Here is a 19592-nt window from a genome sequence, read left to right as displayed (position 1 = left end):
GTCCATGGTGAAAACACTAATAATCTACGGTACCCGTGCTATACTGCAGGATAGTGCAATCGTCAATAAATTTACTAATAATGAATATTATTCCTCGCAACAGTGAAACACTGATAAATTTTATTCTAACCTCACAAGTCATCAATATAGACTTATTTTCTATCCAGATGAATTGACTAGTAGATTGTAACAGGAGCGTGACGTTCACGACAAGCAGTTCTCTTGGCAGTCAAGAACAAAACAACGCATTTCAGTTTGCAGCACAAGCCACTATAGAGAGATAAATTACTTTCGATTTTGACGTTGATGAATTTTTGGGTTTTAGTAGCCTTCTACTGTAAACACACACTAGTTTAGATAAATTATATGCATATAAGTACAATAGATGCCTTTTATAATTAAAAACAAACACAGAAGCAACTTGTTTTTTTTTTAAAATATTTTATGGTAATTATTATCTTTTTCTATTATAAACATTTACAAACAAAGAATAACATAAACAAAAATAATTATGGTGGTAATTAGCATCCTATAGAATATTGATATAATGGAATCAGATTTAAACAATAGGAGAAATATCACACAAACATAGGAGCATCCGACTTGATAAGCTAGCAGAGTACTTACATCAAGAGCTATCGTCCAACTAAACAAAATCAACCTTATATTTTATAATAATAAACCTGATCATTTATTTCAGCCGTGGGCATATTTGAGCCTGTAATGGATTTTTCATCACTACTGTGAATTCTTCTTTCTCAGACAAATCAACATCATCTCCATCCACAGCTCTCCACTCAAATCTCCAAATCAAATTAGCTACAAAATACTCCAAATGAAGCATTGCTAGACCATAAGCAGGACATATTCTCCTCCCAGCCCCAAATGGCATCATCTTTATCTCTCTGCTTCCTGTTATATCAAATGTTTCCCCTCCACTATTTAGAAACCTTTCAGGCTTGAATGCCATAGGATCCTCCCACACCTTCGGATTCCACCCCATCTCAGCCACCATAAAATTTATAGTTCCATCTTTTGGTACCACATATTTACCCAGCACTACATCTTCAGTCACCGCATGTGGCAACACGAAATGGCCTGGCGGGTGCCTCCTTAACCCTTCTAGAATTATTGCTTTTAGATATGGCATCTTATGCAATTCCTCTTCTTTTATATTCTCTTCACCATCTTGCACAACCCCTTTAATCTCCATGAATAGCTTCTCTTGGTTTTGCGGGTACTTAACTAGATTTGCCATGATCCATTGCAACGCTGTTGAAGTAGTATCTGTTCCTCCGTTAAGAAACTCTGAGCACAGGCTGACCATTTCCTCTTCATTGAGCTTTCTTTTCTCTTCCGGAAGCTCCAAAGCCAGTATGGTGTCAACATAGCACAAAACATACTCATCTTCATAATCTTCCTTGTCCTCTTTACTTTTGTTTACCCTGTCTTCCTTGGCCTTCTTTCTTGCTCTTATCAATGGAATCAAAACATCTTCTTGGCATTTTCGAAGGCAAAACAGCTCCCTCCAACGGTTGCGCAACACGATCTTTGTCACTCCTGGCCAGAAATTGAGTATGTTGAACCTACCGAAATTCACAATCATTTGTCGCTGAACTTCCATAATTTTTTTAATCTGATTTTCATCAAGCTTGTCTCCAAAACACATCAGTACTAGTAGACAAAACATGGCATATTGAAAATGTTCCATTACACAAATAGGACGACCGGCTTTCGCTTGAGATTCGAAGCGATTCTGGAGGATCTGCAGAACCCAGTTGCGTGCATGAGTGTAAGATTTCACACGCGATGGGTGGAGGATTTCTGCTGTGAGGTTACGCCGCAGAAGTCGCCATGTTGGACCGTAAAAGGAAGAACTAATATTATGCTGATTACTAGTTACAAATTTTCTCGTAGCAACAGCTGGTGGGCGGTCCGCAAAAACTGCGCCGCCATGTATTAAAGCCTCATGAGCAAGGGTGCGATCTGCAACGAAGATAGCAGGGCGACTGCCAATACGGAGGGTAACCATTGGGCCAAACTTGGCATGGAGGGATCGAAGGATTGGCTCCATCTTGAAGGCGGACATGCGGAGCCATAGTAAGTGGCCGATGAAAGGAAAGGATAGGGGACCTGGAGGTAGGTTTTTAGTGGTTAAGAAATTGTTGAAGATAATTTTCAAGAAGAGAGAGATAGAAATGGAGACAAGAATAAGGAACCAACTTTCCATACTGAAAAAAATGAAGTGATGAGTTTAGCAGTGGAATGGACTCAGAGTGCGCGTGTATATACATAGGCTTGCAAATTGACTGAGTCTAATTGTGGATGCTTTTTTCGTTTCTTGTAGATAGAAGAATACATCGTCAACTTTTTTTTAATGTTTTTTGGACAAAAGCAGCAAAGACTCAAAATGGGTGGAATTCATCGCTAGCTAGCTTGTTTGTTTTTATGTACCACGTATTGTATTACGTCCTCAATCGTGGCAGAGAGTTGTTAAGTTATATTATTATTATATGTATAGCCCAATAGAAAACCATGATATTAGCTATGTAACCGTTAGCCATGCTTGTAATCTTTCTCTAATCTCTATTTAAAGATGAATAATATTGAAGGAAAGATAAGTTAGTTTTTCTACATGGTATCAGAGCTTCCAGAGGTATCACTAACAATGGAGTCTTTTACCTCTTCGATCCCACCGGTGTCAAATTTTCATTCTTCTGAATTCTCACCTTCTGTTCCTCATTTGCCTGATATTTCTATTAAGCTAGCTTCTACTAATTATCTTATGTGGAAAGCCCAAGTCATTCCCATTCTGCGTGGCAATGGTCTTCTCAAGTATGTGCAAAATCAGGTTTTGTGCCTATCACAAACCATTGTTGGTGAAGATGGTGTGTCTCGAACCAATCCAGCAACAACTATGTGGCTGCGTACTGATCAATTGATCCTTGGGTGGTTAATAGCTCCTTGTCCGATGGTCCCCTGTCCCAAGTCATGAGTAGTTAACCTCTCATGATGCTTGGCATGTTTTGCAGACTTTTTATGGTAGTCATACTCGGGATCGTCTTCAACAGATGAAAGGCGAGTTGCAGTCGCTCAACAAAGATAGTTCTTCTTTAGAAGATTACCTGCACAAGGCCAAATCTCTAGCCTTGTCCCTGCGAGGTGCAGGTAAACCAATGGATGACGATGAGTTCATCATATGTATCATTCGAGGCTTAGGATCTGAGTTTGATCCTATAGTGGCAACCTTAAATGCTAGAGATGTTTTTCCATCTCTTGAAAGGGTCATCGACAAACTACGTGATTTTGAAATACGTCTTCAAGCAACATGGGTGACTCCTCATAATGTTGCATTTTCACAAACCGTGGCAGAACCAGTACAAAGTTTTGTGGAACTTATGGTTCTCGTGGTCATAATATTGCACACAACTAGACTACTTCTCAATTGCACCAGAAATATGCTCGTTTTTCACGCTCCACTAAAGGTAATTCTGGAACTCGTACTCAAACATTTACAAATTGTGGTGGACGCAGCGCTGGTCGCGGACGTGGAGGCATAACCTGTTTCAGATGTGGAGGTCCAAATCATAAAGCCGATGGATGTTTTGCCTCTGATGAGGAAGCAGAACAATTCAAAGCTTTCGCTGCACTCTAGGTTGCAGATCTTACAAAAGAAACTTGGTACCCCAATACATGAGCAAATAATCATATGACAGCTGATAAAAGTGAGGTGCAAGGTATTCATTCTTATCTTGGCAATAATTCTGTTATGGTTGGAAATGGAAATGGATTACAAATATCTGGTATTGGACAAGTCACTGCCCACTACTGATATCAAACTCAATAATGTTCTTGTTGTCCCTGACATTAAAAAGAAATTGTTATCTGTCTCTCAACTTACAAAGGAGCATAACTGTTATTTCATATTTTATTCTTGAGGCTTTCTTCTTAAGGACATGAGGACGAAACAAGTGCTACTTAAGGGCTACATGGTTGATGGCTTGTATCCATTCCAACTACGACAACATACAAACTCTCCAGTTGGCCTGTTATTAACAAAAGTATCTAGCAGCTTGTGGCATGCTTGGCTAGGACATACTTAATCTTGAATTCTTCAGCTTTTATGTTTATCATCTTTGAATAACATTGTTGGCTTTTGTGAAAGTTGTATTTTGGGTAAATCAACAAAGTTACCATTTTGCTCTCGAAAGATATATGCTACTACCTTTTTACACACTCTTCATACCAATGTGTGAGGGCTTGCCTCAATCCCATCCTATGATGGGTTTCGATTTTATTTAATCATTATTGATGAATACTTTTGATACATATGGCACTTTCCTATGACTCGTAAATCTGATGCTATTACTATATTTCTAGCATTTCTACAGCAAATGGCTAACCAATTCAATATTATTGTACAAATAATTCAAAGTGATGGCGGAGGAGAATTTGTAAACCAAAGTTTACAAGATTTTTTTGTATCCAATGTTATTATTCACAGATTATCATGTCCCGATACATTGGAGCAAAATGGATTGGCCGAACATCGGCATCAACATATTATGGACACTGGTTTAATATTAATGGCTCATGCATCCATCCATCCATGATTCTGGAATCAGCTTCCAACTTCTACTCTTGGAAATAAGTCCTCTTATGAGCTTGTTTTTGGATCGCCACCATCCTATACTCTTCTACGAGTCTTCGGGTGTGCATGTTATCCATTACTTACTCCTTTTAGATGATCAAAATTGGACTCCAAATCTGCCCGCTGTGTGTTCTTAGGCTACTCTACACATCACAAAGGATATCAATGTTTAAACATGCAAACAGGTCGCATATATATATTTCTCGGCATGTAAAATTTGATGAATTAACCTTTCCCTTCAGGTCTACACAAGGGTGCACTAAATCTGACTTTCATGCTTTCAAAGTTCGTGCTTTTCCCAGGTCTCTTCAAATTGCTGTTGTGCAATCTATACCAACGAATTCCTTACCTGCAGTTGTTAATCCTGTAGGCCATGAGCACTCTTCATCTCCTCTTGTTCAACACTCTACATTAATGCCGCAATCCACTCCATGCCAGGAGCCTCCTCCTAACACTGTCATTGAGGATGCACTAGAATTGTCTTATCTACCAACTGAGATCATCTCACATACTGCTCCACGTCATCGTCATTCTATGATGACACGAGCTCAAACAGGTTCATTAAAGCCTAAAACTTTCTTTTCTTCCAAATATCCAATACCTCCATGCTTTCTAGCTGATTTTGAAAATCGCCCACAAGAGCCTCAGATGTATAAGCAAGCTCTCACTGATCCAAAATGGCAGCAAGCCATGCAGACTGAAATTACTGCTCTTGCCAGCAACAACACGTGGACTTTGGTGCCTCGACGACCAGACATGAACCTAGTCAGCAGCAAATGGGTGTTTAAAATGAAAACACGATCTGATGGCTTAATTGAACGCTATAAAGCCCGACTAGTAGCCTGTGGCTTCACACAACTCCTTGGCTTGGATTATGATGAAACCTTTAGTCCAGTGGTTAAACATGGTACCATCAGATTAATTCTCACACTTAGTTTGTCTCACGGCTGGTCAATTAAACAACTTAATGTCAGTAATGCTTTCCTCTATGGTGATCTATAAGAGCGGCTCTATTTATCTCAGCCACCTGGTTTTGAAGACTCATCTCATCCTCATCATGTTTGCCACCTGCATAAAGCTTTTTACGGTTTAAAACAGGCTCCAAGAGGGTGGTACATGAAGTTTAGTGCTTATATTCAGCAAATGGGTTTTCATCGGTGTCCCTATAATCAATCCTTGTTTTCTCATCATCAAGGTTCAGCTATAATTATTCTCTTAAATTATGTTGATGACATTCTTATAACCAGGAGTTCTCCTTCCAGAATCAGGAGCTTTATTTCTCATCTATCTGCTACCTTTCACATGAAAGATCTTGGAGATGCTCATTTCTTTTTAGGACTCCAAATCACATGCAATGAGTCGACCATCACTATTACTCAGACTCGCTATCTTCTTTCTCTGCTTCAGAAGTTTGGACTGGCTGGTGCAAAACTAGTCTCCACTCCTATGGTTTTTGGTACGTCGTTGACTATTGATGAGGGCACTCTTTTATTTGATTCAACCTATTATAGGCGCCTTGTTGGATCGCTTCAATATCTCACCTTGACATGCCCCGATATCTCCTATGCAGTCCATAACGTTTGTCAGTTCATGCAACATCCCCGTGACTCTCATCTCATTGCTGTTAAGCGTGTATTTCGGTACCTCAAACGTACTCTTAATATTGGTCTTAACTTTGTAAAAACTCCTCACATTGCATTTTGTGGTTTCTGTGATGCGGATTAGGCCGGCTCTAGGGATGATCGTTGTTCTACGACTGGTTTTACTATCTATATAGGCGATAACTTGCTGTCCTGGGGAGCTAAAAAGCAAGCTACAATGTCTCGTTCCACAGCGAAGGCTGAATATCGTGCTTTAGCATCCACCACTGCTGAACTTATATGGTTTATACATCTTCTAAAAAGCATCGACTATTTACTTCATGCTCCCACATTATATTGTGACAACCTCAGTGCTATCAACATGGCTAAAAATCCTGTTTTCCATCATCGCATGAAACATATTGAGATTGATGTTCATTTTATTCGGGAACAAGTTGCTCATGGTATTCTTTCTCTGCAACATATCTCTAGTCCAGCTCAAATCACAGATATCTTTACAGAACCCTTATGCGCTGCCAAATTTCTACCAAATAGAACCAAGCTCTTCATTCGTCCAGTACTGCCTTGAGCTTGAGGGGGGATGAAGAGATACAGAGTGTATCTGTCAACACTACAAGATTTCATAGTTTTACCGACGACACAATTCCGTCGGAGTGTGATTAGAAGTTCGTCGGTGATTTTTTTACCGACGTCATCACCGACGGATTACGTTTGTCGGCTTTACCTTCGTCGGTGATTCCCCCTTCCGTCGCTATATCCATCGGAACAACAAAAAAACCATTTGCCGATGGTTTTACAGACGGAATTTGCGCGCTAAAAAAAAAGATTCCCGCTTGAAATATACCGACGGATTTTTATTTCGTCGGTGATATTGTAATTTACTGACGAACACTATCCATCGGGAACTACGTCGGTGAGTGTATGAAATACCGACCGAATTTGTCCGTCTGTAAATTCGTCGGTACTGGTGGAAGCTACTGTTAAATTCCGACGGATTAATTCTGTCGGTAAGTCTGTCGGTGAGTGTTTAAAATACCGACCGAATTCATCCGTCGGGAAAATCCTTGGTAATTGTTTTTTTTCTTAATTTGTTTTTAAAAAATTATTTAGGATATATAATATAAAACTATATAAATTAATTGTAATACAAACCAATTATGCAAATAAAATTTATATTAAACATAAAAAAAAAACAAAGTTAAATAATATTCATTACAAACTGAATATGTTTCAAGAAAAATATTAAATGGAGTTTTAAAGGTAAATAACGTTGATTACAAATTAATATAAAGGTGGAGCTGGAGGAGGAGGAGGAGATCCTGGAGGAGGCTGGTGGTTATACGGCAAAAAAAGATTAGGCGCACATGTTCCACTATTTGCCATGTTCATAATCATTTTGCGAAGCTGTTCATAAGCCGCTTTTTGTTGTTCATGAGCCGCTTCATACTCCGCTTTTTGTTGTGCTTGAGACTCTTTGAGTTGCTCAAACTCCGCTCTTTGTTTTTTCGCTCTTTGTTGTGCATGAGACGCTTTGAGTTGTGCGTACTCCACTTTTAGGTTATCGTATTTCTTGGTGAGCTGAGTCGTGTGTTGTTGCAAGGCCACGAACTCCTTAGATTGAGAGCTCGATATTGATTGGGAGCTCCCAACGGTTGAAACACTACGGGTCGACCGCAAGTTGTCGGCTGTAGTGTTGGAGAGCCCGTAAACCCGATTTTTATCGGGTCCACCTAACGAGCCAACCTCCATCTACAAATCCGGATCGAATTCCAGATGGGTCAAAGTATCGTCCTTGTATCTCTCCCTCAACCGATTATTATAGGTCTCCTGAAAATAATAATAAAAATAATCATTATATTCAATAAAATAAACATAATAACTTACAAAATAAAATGGTTGAACAAACATACCACGAAATGCTGAGCACGGTTATCAACGAACTGTTGCACCCCTTTCTGACGGCCTTGACCGCACGTGCGTCTCCACAAATAGCTCCATCGGGCTCGGCTCACGTCCAAGAGACGCAGCCTATAATGAAAAAAGATATATTAAAAACAACTGAATTTAACGATATATTTCATTTAAATTAATCTTACCATCCCTTTCGCATGTGCAGCAAACGGAACGGAGCCGCTAGTGTGCGTTGTCACCCCGCCATGAATTGGCCGATTCTGGTTGCCAGCACCTGACTGTGAGTGTCGTGTGAACCGCTCAGACGTCACGTGCTCATGATAGTGCGGCCATATATCTTCCAGGATGTATATCGGTTTGAAATCCCTCCAAACTGCAACATCGTTCTAGCCTTGGAAACCCCTATCCCTCGCGGTTTTTTTTGCCTTTCTTTGTGCTTCATACCAAAAATCACGCAACCTACTTCACACAACCAAAAATTACATTTCGAAACATAAATTTTTGTCTAAAAAAAATCCTGTATTGTTTTCGATCTTACCTAGTTGCCGCGTGATTTTTCCATACCCTCCTCACAACAGTGTTATGCTCACTGTCCCAGCAGAATTTGTGATGTGTATAAATAAACAAGTTTAAATAAAAATACTAATTTATTTACAATTATATTAATAATTTATTAGAAATAAGCTGAAAATTATAAATTAACACCAACCTGAAATCTGCCAAACCATGCATTGATTTGAGGCATCCATTCAGGATGCTTGGATATCTGACTCCATTGAAACAATGAAATCTCCATCGATGATTTAAACGCCGATGATATTACTCGGGCGACTTCAATGTTTGTGAACCTGAAAATAAATGAAATAAATTCAATAGCGATTACTGCATAAAAAAACTAAAACCTTAACAAACTTACATTGAAAGGTCGTCCTTCCACTGTGCCTCGTACTTGCGGGTAAATTGATTTCGCTGCGAAGGCACGCCGCCTCTGCGCTGTGAAGTACCGCTGGAAGAGGCAGCATCGGTTGACGACGCAGGTGGTGTAGGTGCCTCTTCTTGAGCGGCACCTAAGGAAATATCATCCTCGCTGCTAGACGAACTAGCTGCAACCGCACTTGAGCGACTAGCTCTGGTTTTCGTTCTACGCATCTACACAATTTGATACAAATAATTATATAATTAAATTCAAATGTAAAAAAAAAAATTCGACAACGCCTCCCCTATACCGGATACTACCCAAATCCACAAACCTGCACATATTAACAATAGCTACAACCAATTTACCCAATCTATACTAATTATTCCAACATATTCAATTACTAATCCTAAGGTAAATTCAACATTAAGAATTACAATTCAAGTAATTATTCAATAATTATGCCAATACAACAAAACAATAAATTAAAAAAAACTCTAGAATAACAATCAAAATAAATGGAAAAAATTAAACACAAAGCATGCAATAATAGAGTAAAACTAATAATTATTCCAACATATTCAATTACTAATTCTAAGGTAAATTCAACATTAAGAATTACAATTCAACAAATTATTCAATAATTATGCCAATACAACAAAACAATAAATTAAAAAAAAAACTCTAGAATAACAATCAAAATAAATGGAAAAAATTAAACACAAATCATGCAATAATAAAGTAAAATTAATAATTATTCCAACATATTCAATTACTAATTCTATGGTAAATTCAACATTAACAATAAATATTCAACAAATTAACTAATGATAATTATGCCAATACAACAATAAAAAATATTCAATAATTTCAAAAAAAAAACTATAGACTTTAGCAATGAATTATGCAAAAAAAAACTATAGACTTTATCTACATTACAAAAAATACACCAAAACAAAAAAAATAACAAAAAAAATAGCAAAAAAAAACCATTAAAGTAAAATGAAATAGAGGAAACACTAACCTTTTAAACTGATGAAGATGATGAAGAAAACTTGCTAGAGATTGGAGGTGAAAGCTTTGAAGAATGGAGAGGAAAAAAATCAAAATCTTAAGGTGAAAAACGAAGGAGAAGAAAAAATAAACTAAACGGGCGGTCACTTGAACTTATATTTTTCACACCAAAATTTTGAATTTCACACCAAAATTTTTAATGACCCTCCATATTTTTCGTGGTCCGTCGGTAATTCCGTCGGCAAGATGACGCGGTCAGAGGTGCATTTAATGCACAACCCTTTGAAATTCGCGCGGTCTGTCGAGAAGTTTGTCGGTAAAATTGACCTTCCGACAATGTACCGACGGATATAAATGCATCGGTGTAGTTGTCGGTGATGTGGTGGCATTTCAAGTAATTATTTTTGAACTCTCTGTGAAATTCCAACGGACTTAAGACCTTCGGTGTTGCTGTCGGTGATGTGGTGGCATTTCAAATAATTATTTTCAAACTCTCTTTGAAATGCTGACGGACTTAAGGCCGTCAGTGATGTGGTGGCATTTCAAGTAATTATTTTCGAACTCTCTGTGAAATGCCGACGGACTTAAGTGCGTCGGTGTTGCAGTCGGTGATGTGGTGGCATTTCAAGTAATTATTTTCGAACTCTCTGTGAAATGCCGACGGACTTAAGTCCGTCGGTGTTGCCGTCGATGATGTGGTGGCATTTCAAGTAATTATTTCGTGTTACAAAATATATCATCCATGATCAATAATTATTTTAAGTAATTATTTCGTAATTGTGGCATTTCAACTAATTATATCAAGTAATAAATATTTTGTGTTTCAAAATATATCATCCATAATCTAAATTACATGAAAAAAAGGGTTTTACATAGGGCTTCATTTTGGTAGTTAGTCAGAATTTTCTTCTTCTTCGTCATCAATTGAATTGTCATCACCTTCATCGCAATCTTCAATATGAATATCATCTTCTTCATCGATATTTGCTTGTCCGCTAGAGCTCAAAACAAAATTCAAATCCTCTGCGTCAACATCAACAAGACTATCATCGAAAACACGAAAATTTGAATTTTCTTCCAATTCAATAGAAGGAGCAACTCGATATGGTTCAACCACCTCACTAACTTGAAAGACTTCATCTCGCACACCTGTGTCTTCATTCTCATCCTGAACAACCTCGACACGACCCCGAGGTTTCGTTTTTAAAACGGACAACCAATCCACTCTTGATCGATCCTTTCTAAATGAGTTTCCCATGCGTGCTCCAACTAGAAAGCATTCCATAAGCTGGAAAATCATTGATAGTCCACATCAATGCCGCCCTCATAAGGAAATTTTGTTTCCTCGATATATCATAAGTCAGAGCTCCGGAGGACCACAACTGCGCCAACTCATCAATCAACGGTCGAAGACAAACATCTATATTCCGCCCCGGGCTTCTTGGACTGGGTATGACAGTAGATAAAAACATGAACTCCGGCCTCATACACATTCCCGGTGGCAAGTTATAAACTTTGAGTATGACCGGCCAACAAGAATAAGGAGCAGCAAATTACCCAAATGGGTTGAATCCGTCTGTACACAACCCAAGACGCACATTCCTTGATTCAGCTGAAAAGTGAGGATGAACACTGTTAAAGCGTTTCCATGCTTCGCCGTCAGAAGGATGAACCATCACTCTATCAACCGCATGGTGTGCTTGGTGCCATGTCATGTGCTCAGCAGTCCTTGGTGACATGAATAACCTCTGCAGTTTAGGTGTGATCGGGAAGTATCTAAGTTTTTTATATGCCACTAGAGTCTTTCCCCTGCCAGTTCTAGGTTTGTAACGGGAATGCCCACATGTCATGCACTCGGTCATCTCAGTATTTTCAAGGTAGTATAACATGCAGAAGTTAGGGCACATGTCAATTTTTTGGTATCCTAAACCGAGGGGTTTCATCATGGACTTCGCAGCATAGAAGTTCTCTTTCAGCCTGTTCCCTTCAAGTAAAATGCTTCTTGCCCATTCAATAATCTTGTCATACCCGGCCTCACTCAACCCGTGATCTGACTTGATGGTGAACACCTATGCTACGGCCGATAATTTACTGTGGTTCGTGCAGCCATCCCATAATGGTTCGTCAGAATCTTTCAATAAATCAAAAAACCTAGCTGCATCTGCATTAGGTTCTTCTTCTACGATTGGACATTGATTGCCATTACCTTGATTCATTCTCATTGCATCCATAACCATATTTCTGTAAGGATTAGTGTTGTCATTTGTCGCTTCATGCATGTTGCTAGCACTAGAAGTAGACCCAACCATCGTTTCTTCCATTCTCCTCTCACTCTCGTTAACAAATACTTCTCCATGTGCATACCAACACTGGTAATTCTCCATAAACCCTTTGTGTAGAAAATGCATCATTACAACATTTGGATGCAGATACTTTTTATTTTCACACTTCCTGCATGGATACCTAATACCGCCTCTAGTAAAGTTTCTGGGAATAGATGTTGCGAAATTAATAAAACCCTGAACCCCGTTACAATAATCCATCCTCCGCAATCCTTGGGGTGAATCTCGATACATCCATGGACGATCATCCATGACATAAATTGAACCTCTATAAAATTATGATGACATCATGTATTAATTAACTAAGTTAGGTAAATAAACTTGCAAAAATATTACTTTACCTCGAGATTATCCAACAAACCAATCACAACTTCTCATAAATATTAAATATTCATTATCATTTATCAACGTCCATACGAATTAAAATATATAAATTTACAGAAATTACCACTCCGCAATACCTTTGATAAAACTTTAAACGGACCCATTAAGCAAGCTATTAATTATTTCAAAATAGCACATGTAATTCGGTAGTTCCATAAAGTTTTAACAATTTACAAACAAATACAATCTTACAAAATCTAAAACAAACCATAATAGGTATAAAATTATACATTCATATACTACAAGTTTGTTTGAGAAATAACAATAAAACATGTACATCTACTAACAATATACATATACTAAAAAAACAATAAAATTGAAATTTAATTAAATATTAAAATTTAAAAAGATAGAATTACTTACAAAAATTGATAAAATCCGTCGGTAAATCAGAACACGGATGATGTGACCACAAAACTTCAAGAATTTAACTTGTTGTGCTGATATGAGGAAGAATTTTTTTTTTGGGGGGGAGGGGGGGCTGGTTGTTTAATTGCAGATGGGGAGAGTTGAGATTAGGAAGAAGAAGGAGAAATAGGGGAGGAGAGGGTCGGCAGAGCTGACATATATTAACTTTTTTCGACGGTTTCACCGACAGAAACTCTGTCGATGATTACGTCGGTGATTCTGACGGAAATATAGACACATCACCGTATGGATCTGCCATTTCAAATCCCTCGGTGAGTCCGTTGGCAATTTAAACGATGAACCGGTCACGTCACTGTGTGGGCACTGCACGGGCTGTCGTTTTGAATCTATCGGAAAAAAATAACCCGCCAAAACCTCCACGTCAGCGACCCGCCTTTTTTTTTTTATTTCGGAAACTTTTCCGTCCTTAATTCAGTCGGTAACTACCGACGAAAAATTTCAGTCGGTAGTCACCGACTGAATTACGGACGGAAAATGGTCCGTTGGTAGTTACCGACTGAATTACAAACAAAAAAGTATCCGTCGGTAAGTTCGACCTCAAATTACCGACAGAAATATTCTGTCGGTAAATCCGTTGGTATTTAACGAATTTTTGGTAGTGCAACCATTCTGTCAACCATGATTCTATCTCCACGACTTTATCTCTATTTTATTTTTTATTTTATTTCTTATTTTATTTCTTACTTTGTTTAGTGATTTCCTGGCAGTGATTATGTTTCCATGTATAGCACAATAGACAGCCATGATATTAGCTATGTAACCGTTACCCATGCTTGTAATTTTTCTGTAATCTCTATTTAAAGATGAATAATACTGAAGAAAAGATAAGTTAGTTTTCCTACATAAATGTGTAATAGAAGTTTTGTATATATTATTTTGGACTTTGGTTTGTAAGTATAATTTATATGGCTATATTTATTGTTTATTAAATCTTAATTCATGTTGAATGTCTGGACGTTTGTTTACTTGTTTTTCATCAAGTCATATGTCTTTCCTGTTTTTTTTATGAGTGAATGGTGGCCTTCAAGTTCTTTTTAATATCATTAAATAAAATAGATCAAAGTTTAATTAACATTATCATCATCTTAAGTTCAATGCTCGTATTTCAATAATTATGGTTAAGGTTTACTGCAAAACCCATGTCTTGAATCATTATTTTGGGTTTTAGTAGTCTTCTACTATAAACTCACACTAGTTAAGATAAATTATATGCATATAAGTACAATAAATGCTTTTTATCATTAAAAACAAACACAGACGCCATTTATTTTTTTTAAAATATTTTATGATAATTATTATCCTTTTCTATTATATAACATAGACCTAGAATAGCACCCCATAATTCTACTGTTAAAGCAAGAAAAATGCTTCAAGTTTGCCCGAAACGAGGGATCCATTAATTTCCTAGCTACTGCAACCCTGAGGAAAAACGAATAAACATTTACAAACAAAGAATAACATAAACAAAAATAATTATGGTGGTAATTAGCATCCTATAGAATATTGATATAATGGAATCAGATTTAAACAATAGGAGAAATATCACACAAACATAGGAGCATCCGACTTGATAAGCTAGCAGAGTACTTACATCAAGAGCTATCGTCTAACTAAACAAAATCAACCTTATATTTTATAATAATAAACCTGATCATTTATTTCAGCCGTGGGCATATTTGAGCCTGTAATGGATTTTTCATCACTACTGTGAATTCTTCTTTCTCAGACAAATCAACATCATCTCCATCCACAGCTTTCCACTCAAATCTCCAATTCAAATTAGCTACAAAATACTCCAAATGAAGCATTGCTAGACCATAAGCAGGACATATTCTCCTCCCAGCCCCAAATGGCATCATCTTTATCTCTCTGCTTCCTGTTATATCAAATGTTTCCCCTCCACTACTTAGAAACCTTTCAGGCTTGAATGCCATAGGATCCTCCCACACCTTCGGATTCCACCCCATCTCAGCCACCATAAAATTTATAGTTCCATCTTTTGGTACCACATATTTACCCAGCACTACATCTTCCGTCACCGCATGTGGCAACACGAAATGGGCCGGCGGGTGCCTCCTTAACCCTTCTAGAATTATTGCTTTTAGATAAGGCATCTTTTGCAACTCCTCTTCTTTTATATTCTCTTCACCTTCTTGCACAACCCCTTTAATCTCCATGAATAACTTCTCTTGGATTTGCGGGTACTTAACTAGATTTGCCATGATCCATTGCAATGCTGTTGAAGTAGAATCTGTTCCTGCGTCAAGAAACTCTCTGCACAGGCTGACCATTTCCTCTTCATTGAGCTTTCTTTTCTCTTCCGGAAGCTCCAAAGCCAGTATGGTGTCAACATAGCACAAAACATACTCATATTCATAGTTTTTCTTGTCCTCTTTACTTTTGTTTACCCTCTCTTCCTTGGCCTTCTTTCTTGCTCTTATCAATGGAATCAAAACATTTTCTTGGCATCTTCGAAGGCGAAACAGCTCCCTCCAACGGTTGCGCAACACGATCTTTGTCACTCCTGGCCAGAAATTGAGTATGTTGAACCTACCGAAATTCACTATCATTACTTCCATAATTTTTTTAATCTGATTTTCATCAAGCTTTTCTCCAAAACACATCAGGACTAGTAGACAAAACATGGCATATTGAAAATGTTCCATTACACAAATAGGACGACCGGCTTTCGCTTGAGATTCGAAGCGATTCTGGAGGATTTGCAGAACCCAGTTGCGTGCATGAGTGTAAGATTTCACACGCGATGGGTGGAGGATTTCTGCTGTGAGGTTACGCCGCAGAAGTCGCCATGTTGGACCGTAAGAGGAAGAACTAATATTATGCTGATTGCTAGTTACAATTTTTTTCGTAGCAACAGCTGGTGGGCGGTCCGCAAAAACTGCGCCGCCATGTATTAAAGCCTCATGAGCAAGGGTGCGATCTGCAACGAAGATTGCAGGGCGAGTGCCAATACGGAGAGTAACCATTGGGCCAAACTTGGCATGGAGGCATCGAAGGATTGGCTCTACCTTGAAGGAGGACATGCGGAGCCATAGTAAGTGGCCGATGAAAGGAAAGGATAGGGGACCTGGAGGTAGGTTTTTAGTGGTTAAGAAATTGTTGAAGATAATTTTCAAGAAGAGAGAGATGGAAATGGAGACAAGAATAAGGAACCAACTTTCCATACTGAAAAAAATGAAGTGATGAGTTTAGCAGTGGAGTGGACTCAGAGTGCGCGTGTATATACATAGGCTTGCAAATTGACTGAGTCTAATTGTGGATGCTTTTTTCGTTTCTTGTAGATAGAAGAATACATCGTCTACATTTTTTTAATGTTTTTTGGACAAAAGCAGCAAAGACTCAAAATGGGTGGAATTCATCGCTAGCTAGCTTGTTTGTTTTTATGTACGACGTATTGGATTACGTCCTCAATCGTGGCAGAGAGTTATTAAGTTATATTATTATTATATAAAAGAGATATTGGTTTTACCGTGGTTATTTTATTGTTTATACTCTCGTATATCAATGTGAAATTTAATAGTGAATTTTTTAAAAGCCCTTAATTTGATCCTTGAATTTATATCTTGTAAAATTTGAGTTATTTTGAACCTAAATTAGTATTTAATTATATATTTTTTTAAAAGAAAGGGTTAAACTAAAAAATAAAAAACTTATATAAGTGAAAATGAAGGTAAAATAGATGGTGGCTTTAAATTTTTTTTAAAATTCATTTTAGTTTTTTATTTTTTTAGCTTTTAGATAATGTATCCTTTAATATTTAAAAATTGAATTTTGATATTAAATTTTATGTTATTTTTTCAGTTCTGTTTCGATGGTGGAGAAAGAATGAATTATTGAAATTCAATGTAGATAAGGTTTTTGTTGGAAATGATTTCGGCCATTAAAATAATTAATTTTTGTATCAAATAGTTTTATATAGTAAAAAAAGCTATAAATTGATATTTTTTTCTACCTTCGAAACATTAAAAAACATAATAAATTGATTTAACAATATTTTAAAATGTTTCTAGATGTTCCGAGTAAAAGAAAGATGAGTTTCATAATTTTATTTTAAATTATTTTGTAAATCAAACTAAGTTATAGTAATCTTCATCCACGTGACGTCCAACCATTTTTTAATTTGCGCATGAAATTTTCAATTAAGAGTTTCAGATTTCAAAGCTGATCGTTTCATTAAAAAAAATTATCTTAAGATTAATTCTATTTTACTTGTTCCAATCTAGATTACTTTACTCGGTCTTTAATTGTTTGTTATTATATTTGTTTGCATATCTGGTCGTTGGACAAAAAGACCATTAAGCTGTTCAAGATAAAAAATTACAAAATCTCAAAAGTCAACAATATGGACTTTTTTTTTTATCTAGATGAATTGACTAGTAGATTGGAACAGGAGCGTGACGTTCACGACAAACAGTTTTCTTGGCAATCAAGAACATAACAACGCATTTCAATTTGCAGCCCAAGCCACTACAGAGAGATAAATTACTTCGGATTTTGACATTGATGAATTTTAGGTGCAACCCTTGATTAAAATGTTGTTTTTGTTACGAGATCGAGTGCCAAGAAATCTTCAAATTGCCCAGCAGAGTAGGTCTTGAATATTCCTTGTAGCTTTCGGGAGAGGACCTAATTAGCCATAGAATTTCCATAACTAGATACTGTGATGGGATTTGCGTCGCATAAAGATGCGAGGCAATCCATTTTCTTGCGAATTTGTAGATTAAAAAAAAATATTTACTTTTTTTTCAATTTTTTTAATTGTGTGTGTGTGTGTGAACATGGATATGTTGATTGAAATGTGTAATAGAAGTTTTGTATATATTATTTTGGACTTTGGCTTATAAGTATAATATATATGGCTATATTTATTGTTTATATCTTAATGTTGAATATGTATGGATGTTTATTTAGTTGTTTTTCTATTTTAAGAGTGAATTTGAGCTAGAACAACATGACCTGAGTGAGTATGTGTGTGTGTTGTGGCCTTCAAGTTTTTTTTTTTCCTTTTAATATCGTTAAATAAAATAGATCAAAGCCTAATTAACATTACCATCCTCTTAGGTTCAATGCTCGAATTGTAATAGTTATGGTTAAGTTTTCTTGCTAGGCCCATGTCTTAAATCATTATCTTAGGTTTTATTAGTCTTCTACTATAAACACACATATATAGTTTAGATAAATTATAAGCATATAAGCAACACAAATGTATTTTTCATTAAAAACAAATGCGAAGCAGCTTACTTTAAAAAGAATATTTTATGGTAATTATTATATTTTCCTATTATATAATTAGTCTCTCACCTAGAACCTCTAAAGACTAGTTAGAGTTTTCTAGTTATCATAGAGTTAGGTGGTAACCTTTTTTTTTCTAGTTTTATCTTTATCAATTCTAATTAGCTCACTGAGATTTCCCTGCAATATATATGAAAAAGATATCTACAATGTAAGGACTAAAATTAATGTTAAGATTTTCTAGGAGTAAGAGGGGAAAAAAATAAATTGAAACTAGCTCAAATAGTTATCATAAATTGAAAGATGATGAAGTTAAGCCAAGAAGGAGTAAAAGGGAAAAAAATTGGTTGGTACTATTTCTTCAATTAAGTCCTTGATTTCATTAATTTAATTAAATTGAAGTTCAATTAAGTCTCAAAACTTATCAATTATCCAATTAAACCCTTGATTTGATTAATTAATTAATTCCAAGTTTAATTAAGTCTCAAAACTTATCAATTCTCCAATTAAACCCTTGATTGGATTAATTAAATTAATTTCAAGCTCAATTAAGTCTCAAAACTTATCAATTCTCCAATTAAAACCTTGATTGGATTAATTAAATTAATTTAAAGCTTAATTAAGTCTTAAAACTTATCAATTCACCAATTAAACCCTTGATTGGATTAATTAGATTAATTCAAAAGTTTAATTAAACCTCAAAACTTCCAATCATGTTGCCCTTAACCCAAATTTTAATTCATTCTTCATTTATTTCATTATCATTTTTTTTATCCTTTTCAGTAAATAATAAATAAAATAAAATAATTATAATAATTAAAATAAAAAGGTCAAAAATTGGGTTATGACAGTTGTCCCCTCTTTATAATATTTATTATGCAAAGATATTAGAAAATTTCATTTTCTTTTAGCTTTGTGTAGTAAATTTATAAAGAAAAGTTGATACAGAAAGAACTTTTGCTTCTTTTTTTTTTTGTCATGAAAACTTCAAAAACAATAGATTGACACACGACTTTTATAGAGAGATTTAGAAATCAAGAAACAAGTCATTTGGAAGACGACCCACTTTTTTTGTTTTGTTTGTTTTTTTT

The 19592-nt window shown here is 36.3% G+C and overlaps 2 protein-coding genes across 2 annotated transcripts; both read right to left on the bottom strand.

Annotated features, from left to right (window-relative positions):
* Nucleotides 1–509: 509 nt before the first annotated feature.
* LOC133673482 (cytochrome P450 89A2-like) lies at nt 510–2399 on the bottom strand. Its single transcript, XM_062094330.1, has one exon. The coding sequence runs from the start codon at nt 2228–2230 to the stop codon at nt 692–694; it is 1539 nt and encodes a 512-aa protein (XP_061950314.1). The 5' UTR covers nt 2231–2399; the 3' UTR covers nt 510–691.
* Nucleotides 2400–14721: 12322 nt separating this feature from the next.
* LOC133672677 (cytochrome P450 89A2-like) lies at nt 14722–16499 on the bottom strand. The gene has a single exon (XM_062093164.1). It carries the CDS (start codon nt 16431–16433, stop codon nt 14904–14906), a length of 1530 nt encoding a protein of 509 aa, XP_061949148.1. The 5' UTR covers nt 16434–16499; the 3' UTR covers nt 14722–14903.
* Nucleotides 16500–19592: the final 3093 nt, after the last annotated feature.

This window comes from Populus nigra, chromosome 14 (assembly GCF_951802175.1).
Source record: "Populus nigra chromosome 14, ddPopNigr1.1, whole genome shotgun sequence".
NCBI classification, from domain to species: domain Eukaryota; kingdom Viridiplantae; phylum Streptophyta; class Magnoliopsida; order Malpighiales; family Salicaceae; genus Populus; species Populus nigra.
Note: the sequence above shows the minus strand (reverse complement) of the source record. Positions and strands in the feature narration are given on the sequence as shown.